At 50.9% G+C, this 10,974-nt stretch overlaps 1 protein-coding gene and 1 non-coding gene across 7 annotated transcripts in view; both read left to right on the top strand.

Moving 5' to 3' along the window:
• The window catches only part of TRO (trophinin), a 141,869-nt gene extending 131,625 nt beyond the window's left edge, over nt 1–10,244 (top strand). The window contains exons 2-13 of one of the 6 annotated variants that reach the window (XM_031936659.1): nt 1,107–1,180; nt 1,479–2,669; nt 3,352–3,456; nt 3,571–3,634; nt 3,890–3,969; nt 4,493–4,584; nt 5,247–5,326; nt 5,420–5,462; nt 5,874–5,936; nt 6,495–6,609; nt 7,431–7,538; nt 10,017–10,244. In XM_031936659.1, coding sequence (XP_031792519.1) covers nt 1,136–1,180; nt 1,479–2,669; nt 3,352–3,456; nt 3,571–3,634; nt 3,890–3,969; nt 4,493–4,584; nt 5,247–5,326; nt 5,420–5,462; nt 5,874–5,936; nt 6,495–6,609; nt 7,431–7,538; nt 10,017–10,151 — 2,121 coding nt within the window. In that variant the 5' untranslated portion in view covers nt 1,107–1,135 and the 3' untranslated portion in view covers nt 10,152–10,244. Of the gene's footprint in view, nt 1–1,091; nt 1,181–1,478; nt 2,670–3,351; nt 3,457–3,570; nt 3,635–3,889; nt 3,970–4,492; nt 4,585–5,246; nt 5,327–5,419; nt 5,463–5,873; nt 5,937–6,494; nt 6,610–7,430; nt 9,845–10,016 lie in introns of all 6 variants that reach the window. The other 5 variants (XM_031936658.1, XM_031936657.1, XM_023202029.1 and 2 more) reach the window with 5 other exon arrangements.
• On the top strand, nt 6,132–6,260 carry LOC111535803. Its single transcript, XR_002729568.1, has one exon. It is a non-coding gene; the product is annotated as a small nucleolar RNA SNORA11 (small nucleolar RNA).
• Nucleotides 10,245–10,974: the final 730 nt, after the last annotated feature.

Below are 10,974 nucleotides of genomic sequence, written 5' to 3'. Positions count from 1 at the left end.
GGAAGGGAGGGATGCAGACCTAGTTGGGACCGCAGAAAGGAAGGATCGAGAAATCCTTCAGACGGTGGCAAGAGGGGAGGAGGATACACACAGTTCCGGAGGGAGATAGGAGATGGCAGGACTCCGTTTAGGCTGGAGAAAGGGGGCAGGACCCTGTTTGGGCCACAGAATGGAGGGATCAGGACCCAGAGAAAGGAGTGGGCAGCATCCCTTTTGAGCAACGGAAAGGACCAGACTCAGACTGGAGAAAGAAGGGGATATGACCCGGTTGGTTCCGATTTGAAAGGGAAGAGACAGGACCTGGTAGGGTTTGAGAACAGGAATACACAGAAGGTTCACACAGTTGGATTTGGGGGTGGGGTATTCATGTTGCAGAAAGGGCGGAGCTGCACACTTGCGGACGTGGAAAGAGAAGGGAGTGGCGTTGGTTGGGGAAGGGGTGGTGCAGAGACGTACCGCAGAGCGGAGGGAGGGGGCTTATTAAAGGAAGGGAAGGTGCAGAGAAATGCTGCAGAGCGGAGGGAGGGGTGTGTATTGGGAAGGGGCGTTGTGTGGCAGTACAGCAGAGGAGAGATGGGTTGTGTTGGGGTAGGTGCGGTGCGGAGTGGTACTGCGGAGCGGGAGGGAGGGGGCTGGTGTTGGGGGAAGGGTTGGATCGAGATGTGATGCAGTTAGAAGAGTGAGTCAGGGGTGGCGCCAAGATGTTCTGTTGCTCTGAGAGCAGGGGGCAGATGTGGGATTGAGCTGGTTAGAAACTGTCCGGTTTACCAAGGCGCATGCGCGCGGAGGGCCTTGAAGAACCGGTTCTTTAGGGAGAGCGGTGGGCCTAAGATAGGGGGTGCGGGTTCCTCTAGTCGGTGCGCGTGCGCACTATCGAGTTGCGGAGGGGGCGTGTAAAGGGGCGGGGTCGTAGAACTGACCCTCTGGGAGGCAAAACGAGCTGGGCCTTGGAAACCAGATGGCCTGGGTTTTTTAGGTATGAAAACCCAGGAGTTGATGGGATTAGGGCCCAAGGTTACATGAGACTCTCCTAAGTAAGGATAGGTGAGATGTCTGATGAATCTCCCTCTCCCTCTCATTCTCTAATTCAGGCCCATTCCCCTCAGACTCAGCTGTTACTTGGTCTCCCAGAAAGATGGATAGGAGAAATGACTACGGATATAGGGTGCCTCCATTTCAGGTGAGGCCTCTCTGCATTCTCTCTAGGCCATCTGCCCTGTCCTGAGTTCACTTACTGCTCTTCAGACCCCTTCCACCGTGTAGTTTCATAATTCCCTGCCTAACTCATCTCAGTCCTCCCTCACATGGTGAAGGGGAGGAGAGGAAAACCTGCCTGACTCTATTCCTTCCTTGCTCCCTACCCCTTCCCTCGCCTCATTTCAATTAACCACTGCTCAGAGGAAGGGAAGGCCTTTGTGGAAAGGGGTGGGCTTTAGGGAGGCCAGATGGCCCAGAGGATCATAATTCTAAGTGTGTAGGGCCCTCTGCCTCCCCCTGGGAGCCTGGGGCTTCCCTTCCCTCCAGATATACAGACTGAGACTACAGAAGAGGACAGTGTCTTGCTGATGCATACCCTGTTGGCGGCAACCAAGGACTCCCTGGCCATGGACCCACCAGTTGTCAACCGGCCTAAGAAAAGCAAGACCAAGAAGGCCCCTATAAAGGCTATTACTAAGGCTGCACCTGCTGCCCCTCCAGTCCCAACTGCCAATGAGATTGCCACCAACAAGCCCAAAATAACTTTGCAGGCTTTAAACCTGCCAGTCATTACCCAGATCAGTCAGGCTTCACCTACCACTGAGGTAACCAATACTCAGGTTTCTTCAGTCACTGCTCAGCCTAAGAAAGCCAACAAGATGAAGAGAGTTACTGCCAAGGCAGCCCAAGGCTCCCAATCCCCAACTGGCCGTGAGGGTGGTGCTACACAGCTCAAGTCACCCTTACAGGTCCTAAACCTACCAGTCATCTCACAGAATATTCACGTTCCAATTGCCAATGAGTCAGCCAGTTCCCAGACCTTGATAACCTCTATCAAGCCTAAGAAAGCTTCCAAGGCTAAGAAGGCTGCGAATAAGGCCATAGCTAGTGCCACCGAGGTCTCACTGGCTCCAACTGCCACCCATACAGCTACCACCCAAGGCCAAGTTACCAATGAGACAGCCAGTATCCACACCACAGCAGCCTCCATCCGAACCAAGAAAGCCTCCAAAGCCAGGAAGACAATTGCTAAGGTCATAAATACTGACACTGAGCATATAGAGGCTGCAAATGTCACTGAGACAGCTACCAGGCAGATTGAGGCCTCAGTAGTAGTTATCAGGCCCAAAAAATCCAAGGGCAAGAAGGCTGCCAGTAGGGGCCCAAATTCTGTCTCTGAGATTTCTGAGGCCCTACTTGCCACTCAAATGGTCACAAACCAGGCCCTGGCAGCCACCCTGCGGGTCAAGAGAGGGTCTAGGGCTCGGAAGGCTTCCACTAAGGCTCGGGCAACTGAAAGCCAGACTCCAAATGCTGACCAAGGGACCCAGGCCAAGATGGCCTCTGCTCAGACCAACGTAAGTGCCCTTGAGACTCAGGTTGCTGCTGCTGTCCAGGCCCTGGCAGATGACTATCTGGCTCAGTTGAGTCTGGAGCCCACAACCAGGACCCGGGGCAAGAGAAACCGAAAGGTGAGATCTCTGACATTACCATCCTTAACTTTGTGCTTCTTTTCCATTTTTACCCGTCTAGTTTGTTCATTTCTTCTATAAAAGTTTTACTTTGAGCTAGTCCCGGTGTTCAGATAGGCTGTGGAAGATGCTGAGAAGAAGGTGACATAGTTTCTGCCCCCTAGTAGTTCACAGATTGGTGAGGAAATAAGACATCCGTACACTCAGCTACAACCTGTATGTAATTCTACTTGTATTTAAATAATAGTTACCATGTGCCAGGCTTTGTGTTGGGGACATTTACACAAGGTATGTCTGAATGTCTTGAAAGTAACTTTTACCAACAAGGGATCATAGGTCCCAGTTTTACACATAAGAAAACTGAGTCCCAGAGAAATGAAGTGACTTGTCCAAGAGATACCAGCCAGCATAATCGGTGGTAGCCAAAGGAAGAGAAAGACCCTTAGGCTCTTATCTTGAGTTGTTCCTAGCCTGACAGAGGAATGAAACTCCTTCCTGGAAGACAGTGAAAGATAAGCTCAGGACTCAGGGTGGTCAATGGCAAGGCCAGGATCAGGTTCCACTACAGCAAGGCTGAGGGAGGGGGTTAGAGGGACCTTCGGTCTGGAGCAGGCAAGGTGAGGAGCCAGAGGCATCTCTTTCACCTGGTGACTCTGGACCTTCCTTCTTTCTGATGATGAAGTCCAAGCATCTGAATGGGGATGAGAGAAGTGGCAATAATTACAGGCGGATCCCATGGGGTCGGAGGCCTGCGCCACCGCGAGATGTGGCCATTTTACAAGAAAGGGTAAGAATCCAATGCTGTCTAGTCTCTTCTCTTCTTCACCTGCCCTCTGCTCTGCCACCTCCCGAGTTTTCTGCAAGCATGTTAAGATCTCTCCATCTATTCCTCCCCTCCCAGGCTAATAAGTTGGTGAAATACCTGTTGGTTAAGGACCAGACAAAGATCCCCATCAAGCGCTCAGGTAGTGTCCTACCAACTCTCCTCCTTGAGCTCTCCTCTCCACTCCCCTCTCCTCCCATAGTCTGGTAGTAACACTTTGTGGCCTCTTTGTTCTCTCATATCTCCACACCTGCCCTCCTCACACTCTGCCATGGCTGGCATCTCCCATTAACTCACTTCAGGTCTCTGGTTGCACTGACCCAACAGGACTGGCAAAAGGGCTGCAGCTCTGTGGCCCCTGCTAAACTCAGCTACTCTCACCTCTTCTTTTCTACAGACATGCTGAGGGATGTCATCCAAGAATACGATGAATATTTCCCAGAAATCATTGAACGAGCAAGCTACGCTCTGGAGAAGGTGAAGGGGCAGTGCTGGCGGATGGGCGCAATGGGGAAGCTTTGAATTGAGCAAAGATATACATGTCTCTTTTGGAGAGAATCACAGAGACATGCTAATCCAGCCCCATTACTGTGTGAATGGGCAGACAGTGGCCTAGGGAGAGGTGTAGACTTGCCATGGGTCACACAGCATGTCAGTGATGAAAGCATGGCAAGGACACAAGCCACTCAACTTAGTCCCACCTTCTATCCATGGTTTGACACATTCTGCATGTATTTCAGATCTCACCTCTCCCTTGTATCCCCATTCTCTGTCTCCCTAGATTCCTGCTCATCACAAAGATGATGGTGATGACAATAGTACATTTGCTGTGTGTTTACTGCGTGCCAGGCACTTGGCTGTGTGCTTTATGTGCATTATCTCACTGATTTCTTACACATGCAACCCCCCTAAGTACACTGGGAGTTTTAGGATGCCCAGAAAGTTCACTGATACCCAAGCTGAATTTTGTGATCTCACAGGCTATTCTTTTACTTGGCAGATGTTTCGAGTCAATCTGAAAGAAATTGATAAGCAAAGTAGCTTGTATATTCTCATCAGCACTCGGGAATCCTCTGCAGGCATACTGGGAACGTAAGCTGGGAAAGGGCTGGAGTGGGAAGGGAGCTTTTGCTTTCATCTGTGCTGCTACCCCTTCTTTGTCCTACTTCCCCCATCCTCTTAGGGAGTCAGGAAAAACAGAGTCTCAAAAGCCCTGCTCACAGGAGTGGCACCTGATTATGACTGATGGGTGTAGGAGCCTAGGGTGGGACATTCCTGCTGTCAGGTTTGCTGTCTCTGTAGAAGCTTCTCAGGGAAGCAGGCCTGTCATTGCTTGCCTCTTCCGACTGAGTGCCTGGCCTGGCTTTGGCAGAGTGGTTCTCAAGGAGGGCTTCCTGGTGTGGGTGGATCAGGATGCATGAAGTGCAGGAGTGTCAGTGGGGCTGAAGGTTCTGGGAGAGAAAGAAGGGATTCACATGGACTGAGTGCTTGTGTTGTACCAGGTTGACAGCCATTCTTCCGTCTTCTTGGCAACCTGAGGAAGGGAGAATATGATTTTCCCATTTTACTGAATAATAGACCAAGGCTTGCAAGTCTAAGTGCCTTGCCCAGGGTGGCATACAGCTGGAAGCAGTGACTGGGCAGAATTCTGTATCTGAGGCATCTGGGAGAGGCTAGCCTAGTAAGCTGACTGGTGTGTCTTTTGTGAATGGCTGCTGAACATAAACCTTCTTTCTGTCCTGTTATTCCCTTAGGACCAAGGACACACCCAAGCTGGGTCTCCTCATGGTGATTCTGAGTGTCATTTTTATGAATGGCAACAAGGCCAGTGAGGGTGAGTGGCTGGGCATGCAGCTGAATGGGCGGCCATGGTCTGGATTCCATGTGTTCAATTTCTGTCCCTGTCTCCTCTTGCCTCCCCTCGCAGCTGTCATCTGGGAGGTGCTGCGCAAGTTGGGGCTGCACCCTGGGTATGATTGGGCTTCTCAGCGCTTGCTGTCCGTATTGTCCTTTGACAAGAGAGGATGGTCCTAGGATTGCATCAGTCTGGTGGTCTGGTGGAGCGGGTGGGGTGCTGGACTGGGTAGAGGGCCCAGGGTTCTGACCTGGGTGGATGATGGGCAAATGGTCCTGAACTCTCTGCTCGCTCTCTCCTCTATGTCCTCTGTCTGTTCTGAGATGTTAGATAGACCTTCAGGGATCCCTGACAAAGAGGCATCTGGTCTTAACTGCTTGCTTCTAGTGGCCATGTGCTCACTACTTTCTTCGCTTCATTGAGACTGCCCTATGCGCTAGAGAGGTCTCTTCCATGTTGGGAAATGCCTCTGCCCTCATCTGGGCAGTTCTGATCTGTGTTCATGGGTTATTTTTCCCATTGTCAGGGTGAGGCATTCACTCTTTGGGGAAGTGAGGAAGCTCATCACAGACGAGTTTGTGAAGCAGAAGTAAGTGGTGTTTGGGGCTTTATCTGGCCCTGAAGTGTTCTGGGTATACTGATCTTATTCAGACCGTGCTTAGTGCCTTTCTTACACTAGCTTTAGAGGGATGGGCATCTTGTGTTCTAGAACTGATACTGTCTAAAATTCCCACGGGCAGACCTTTCCAGGACTGGGCCAGACTCAACACAAGGCCCTTGCAGTGGGGTGCGCTCAGAGCAGAGGGCCTTAAGAATGGCTCCTCTGTTTACAACACACCCAACAGGAATTTGGGCTTACTCCTCACAGGTGGCATGATACTTTGGCCTTCCTGTGACATCATGCCCTATACATGTCTCCCCTGGAGAAGCCCAAGGGACTGCTTTGTACAGGGCCAGTGGGAAATGGCTCAGTATTGGAGGCCAAGACCATGAACCGTGTTTGGTAGTGAGTCTGGGGCTGGAGGGTCTTAGAAATCCTTCTCTAGGGGCTGTTTGTATTTCTTTGGAGGAGGTGGCCACCTGGTGTCTAGTGCTTAAGACAGCAGGCTTGCTTGGTTAGAAACAAGTTTCATTTCCTTTTTCCAAGGTACCTGGAGTACAAGAGGGTCCCTAACAGCAGACCACCTGAATATGAGTTCTTCTGGGGCTTGCGCTCCTACCATGAGACTAGCAAGATGAAAGTCCTCAAGTTTGCATGCAAGGTAATAGGAGAGCTGCCCGAGCTTGGCATATTAAGGCAATGGAATACCCTTGGCTGGGGCAGGCAATGCACAGGGATGGGCAGGTACAGAGCAGCCTGGAGCTCATATATAAACATGTGGAACCTCCTTTATGTCCTAGGGTGCTGCTAGATATCTAGTTTACATCATCTCATTGATTCTTCATACTTTGTATTAATCCGCATGGGCTGCCATAACAAAATACCATAGACTGGGTGGATTAAAAAACAAATTTATTTTCTCATAGTTCTTGAGGGTGAGAATCCCAGGTTAGGGTCCACTAGGGTCAGTTCCTGGTGAAGGCTCTCTTCTTGGCTTGCAGATGGCTGCCTTCTTGCTGTGTCCTCACATGGCTTTGTGTGTGAGAGAGAAGAGAGCAAGTTTTCTGGTGTCACTTCTTATAAGGACACTAATCCTATTGATCAGGACCCCACCCTTATGGCCTCATTTAACCTTAATTACTTCCATAAAGGCCCTATCTCCAAATACAATCACACTGGGTGTTAGGGATTCAACGTACAAATTTGGGGACAGGCACACTACTTCAGTTCATAACATATATACTCTTTTATTTCCTGTAATTATAAATGAAGACACTTAGGCTAAGTGAGGTTAAGTAACTTGTCCAAGGTCATATAGCATGTAAATCGTCAGAGCTGAAACGATTTCAGAACTGACCCATGACAGAGCCCCAGAAACTAAGAATTTTTAAAAAGTATTGCTACTAGTTCAATACAAAGCCCACAGATTAATATATGATTACTAGGGTTATTTTCTTATTATGATTATCATCCCCATTTCAGGTGCAGAAAAAAGACCCCAAGGACTGGGCTGTGCAGTACCATGAGGCAGTGGAGATGGAAGTCCAAGCTGCAGCTGTGGCTGTGGCTGAGGCTGAAGCCAGGGCTGAGGCAAGAGCCCAAATGGGGATTGGAGAGGAAGCTGTGGCTGGGCCCTGGAATTGGGATGACATGGATATCGACTGCCTAACAAGGGAAGAGTTAGGTGACGATGCTCAGGCCTGGAGCAGATTTTCATTTGAAATTGAGGCCAGAGCCCAAGAAAATGCAGATGCCAGCACCAACGTCAACTTCAGCAGAGGAGCTGGTACCAGGGCTGGCTTCAGCGATGGTGCTAGTATTAGCTTCAATGGTGCACCCAGCTCCAGTGGTGGACCTGGCATTACCTTTGGTGGTGCACCCAGCTCCAGTGCCAGCTTTGGCAATACAGCCAGCGTTAGCTTTGGTGGCACACTGAGCACTAGTTCCAGCTTCAGCAGTGCAGCCAGCATTAGCTTTGGTGGTGCACCCAGCACCAGCACTAGTTTCAGCAGTGAAGCCAGCATTAGCTTCGGTGGCACGCCTTGTACCAGTGCCAGCTTTAGTGGTGGAGTCAGCTCTAGTTTTAGTGGCCCACTCAACAGTGCCACTTTCAGTGGTGCAGCCAGCTCTGGCTTTGGAGGCACACTCAGCACCATGGCTGGCTTTAGTGGTGTACTCAGCCCCAGCACCAGCTTTGGCAGTGCACCCACAACGAACACAGTCTTCAGTAGTGCGCTTAGCACCAGCACTGGCTTTGGAGGCACACTCAGCACCAGTGTCTGCTTTGGTGGCTCTCCCAGCTCCAGTGGTAGCTTTGGTGGTACACTCAGTACCAGTATCTGCTTTGGTGGCTCTCCCTGCACCAGCACTGGCTTTGGAGGCACACTCAGCACTAGTGTCTCCTTTGGTGGCTCTTCCAGCACCAGTGCCAATTGTGGTGGTACACTAAGTACCAGCATCTGCTTTGATGGCTCTCCCAGCACCGGTGCTGGCTTTGGTGGTGCTCTCAACACCAGTGCCAGCTTTGGTGGTGCGCTCAACACCAGTGCTGGTTTTGGTGGTGCTATGAGCACCAGTGCCAACTTTGGCGGTACACTAAGCACCAGTGTCTGCTTTGGTGGCTCTCCTGGCACCAGTGTCAGCTTTGGCGGTGCACTCAACACCAGTGCTGGTTTTGGTGGTGCTGTCAGCACCAGCACTGACTTTGGTGGTACACTAAGCACCAGTGTCTGTTTTGGTGGCTCTCCCAGCACCAGTGCTGGCTTTGGTGGTGCACTCAACACCAATGCCAGCTTTGGCTGTGCCATCAGCACCAGTGCCGGCTTCAGTGGTGCTATTGGTGCCAGTGCTGGCTTCAGTGGTGTACCCAGCACCAACCCTGGCTTTGGCGGTGCATTTAACACCAATGCTGGCTTCGGTGGGGCACTTAGTACCACTACTGACTTCGGTGGTACTCCCAGCAACAGCATAGGCTTTGGTGTTGCTCCCAGCACCAGTGTCAGCTTTGGTGGTGCTCATAGCACCAGCCTCTGTTTTGGTGGAGCTCCCAGCACCAGCCTCTGCTTTGGCAGTGCATCTAATACTAACCTATGCTTTGGTGGCCCTCCTAGCACCAGTGCCTGCTTTAGTGGTGCTACCAGCCCTAGTTTTGGTGATGGACCCAGCACCAGTACCGGTTTCAGCTTTGGCAACGGGTTAAGCACCAGTGCTGGATTTGGTGGTGGACTGAACACCAGTGCTGGCTTTGGTGGTGGCCTAGGCACCAGTGCTGGCTTCAGTGGTGGTCTAAGCACCAGTTCTGGCTTTGATGGTGGGCTAGGTACCAGCGCTGGCTTCAGTGGAGGACCAGGCACCAGCACTGGCTTTGGTGGTGGACTGGGCACCAGCGCTGGCTTCAGTGGCGGACTGGGCACCGGTGCTGGCTTTGGTGGTGGACTGGTCACTAGTGATGGCTTTGGTGGTGGACTGGGCACCAATGCTAGTTTCAGCAGCACACTTGGCACCGGTGCTGGCTTTAGCGGTGGCCTCAGCACCAGCGATGGCTTTGGCGGTAAGCCTAATGCCAGCTTCGACAGAGGACTGAGTACCATCATTGGCTTTGGCAGTGGTTCCAACACCAGCACTGGCTTTACTGGCGAACCCAGCACCAGCACGGGCTTCAATAGTGGACCCAGTTCTATTGTTGGCTTCAGTGGTGGACCAAGCACTGGTGTTGGCTTCTGCAGTGGACCAAGCATCAGTGGCTTCAGCGGTGGACCGAGCACAGGAGCTGGCTTCGGCGGTGGACCAAACACTGGTGTTGGCTTTGGTGGTGGACCGAGCACCAGTGCTGGCTTCAGCAGTGGAGCCACCAGTCTTGGTGCCTGTGGCTTCTCCTATGGCTAGTGAGGTTTCAGGTAACTGCAATATTTCCATAGCCAGGACCCACAGGGATGGGTATAAGAGCTGGGAGATATTATAAGAAACACTAAGGCAGGAGAGCGGGGTGGAAAGGTGAGGGCAATGAAGGAATTATGAGAAGACAGTGCATTTGGTGCTAAAATGTGTTCCTATTTGTTTTGTTTTCAGATTTATTCCCCATGTTTACAGATACCACTAATAAATTGCATCAGTCCTTCCCATGGAGCCAAAGTACATCCTTGGAATCTTTGTCCACACAGCAGTCAAAGCAGCTACGGCCAATCAGCTGAGGGTGTCATGTGATGGAAAAATCTGTTTGCTGTTCCTGCTTTATTGTTTGCTTTCTGTATGCTGTCATATTTTGGTATCAGAGTTACATTAAATTTGCAAAATGAATTGGAGTTTTTTCTGTCTTTTAATGTGCTTAGGTAGTTGTGGAGTGGCATCTTGGGTTCACAGAAGAGCTGGAGATCAGCATAGCTCTTTGGAGAAAATGGGGCTCCAGCTTTTGGCTCAAAGGCAAATATGACTTCAGCAGGACAGAGGCCTGGGGAAAGCATGGCAGGCAAGAGGATAACAGGTTGAGGAAAGATATGAAGAGGGAAAGCCTGGAGCAGAAGGCAAAAGGAGAGGCTTCTGGACAGTAAGTACAGATTCATTTTGAATCACTGGTGTAAGAATGGAGGGAAGGGCAGAGGTCACTAGGGGTGGACATAAGAACAAAGGAGGATTTAATTGGGATAGGAGAGGAAAACTTGGGCATATTGTATAGACTGTGGGGCAAAAGCTAATAGGGACAGGAGATCAATATGGGAGAGTCAGAAATTGACTGAAGTAGCCCATCCCTGAGAAGGTGGGATGGAATAGGGTACCAGAGAAGACGACCCTGACTTTGAACAGACTTAAGGGTGGCTGTAGATGCAGATAAATAAAGATCTGCTTCAAGCAGGGATCGGCAACTTCTGTAGTAGACAACAACAAAAAACGGAGAGGTGGAGTATACAGGGTTTAAGTCTTGCTGGGTGGTTGTGATGGAAGAACAAGGGAACAAAGGCAGCAAGTGTATGAGTCTGTCTCTTTACCACTGGGTCACTGGTACCTGGCTTATGGTAGCTGCATGGAGAGT

The sequence above is a fragment of the Piliocolobus tephrosceles genome, chromosome 12 (assembly GCF_002776525.5).
Source record: "Piliocolobus tephrosceles isolate RC106 chromosome 12, ASM277652v3, whole genome shotgun sequence".
NCBI lineage: Eukaryota > Metazoa > Chordata > Mammalia > Primates > Cercopithecidae > Piliocolobus > Piliocolobus tephrosceles.
The sequence above is the reverse complement of the archived record's forward strand: the minus strand, read 5'-3'. Positions and strand labels throughout refer to the sequence as shown.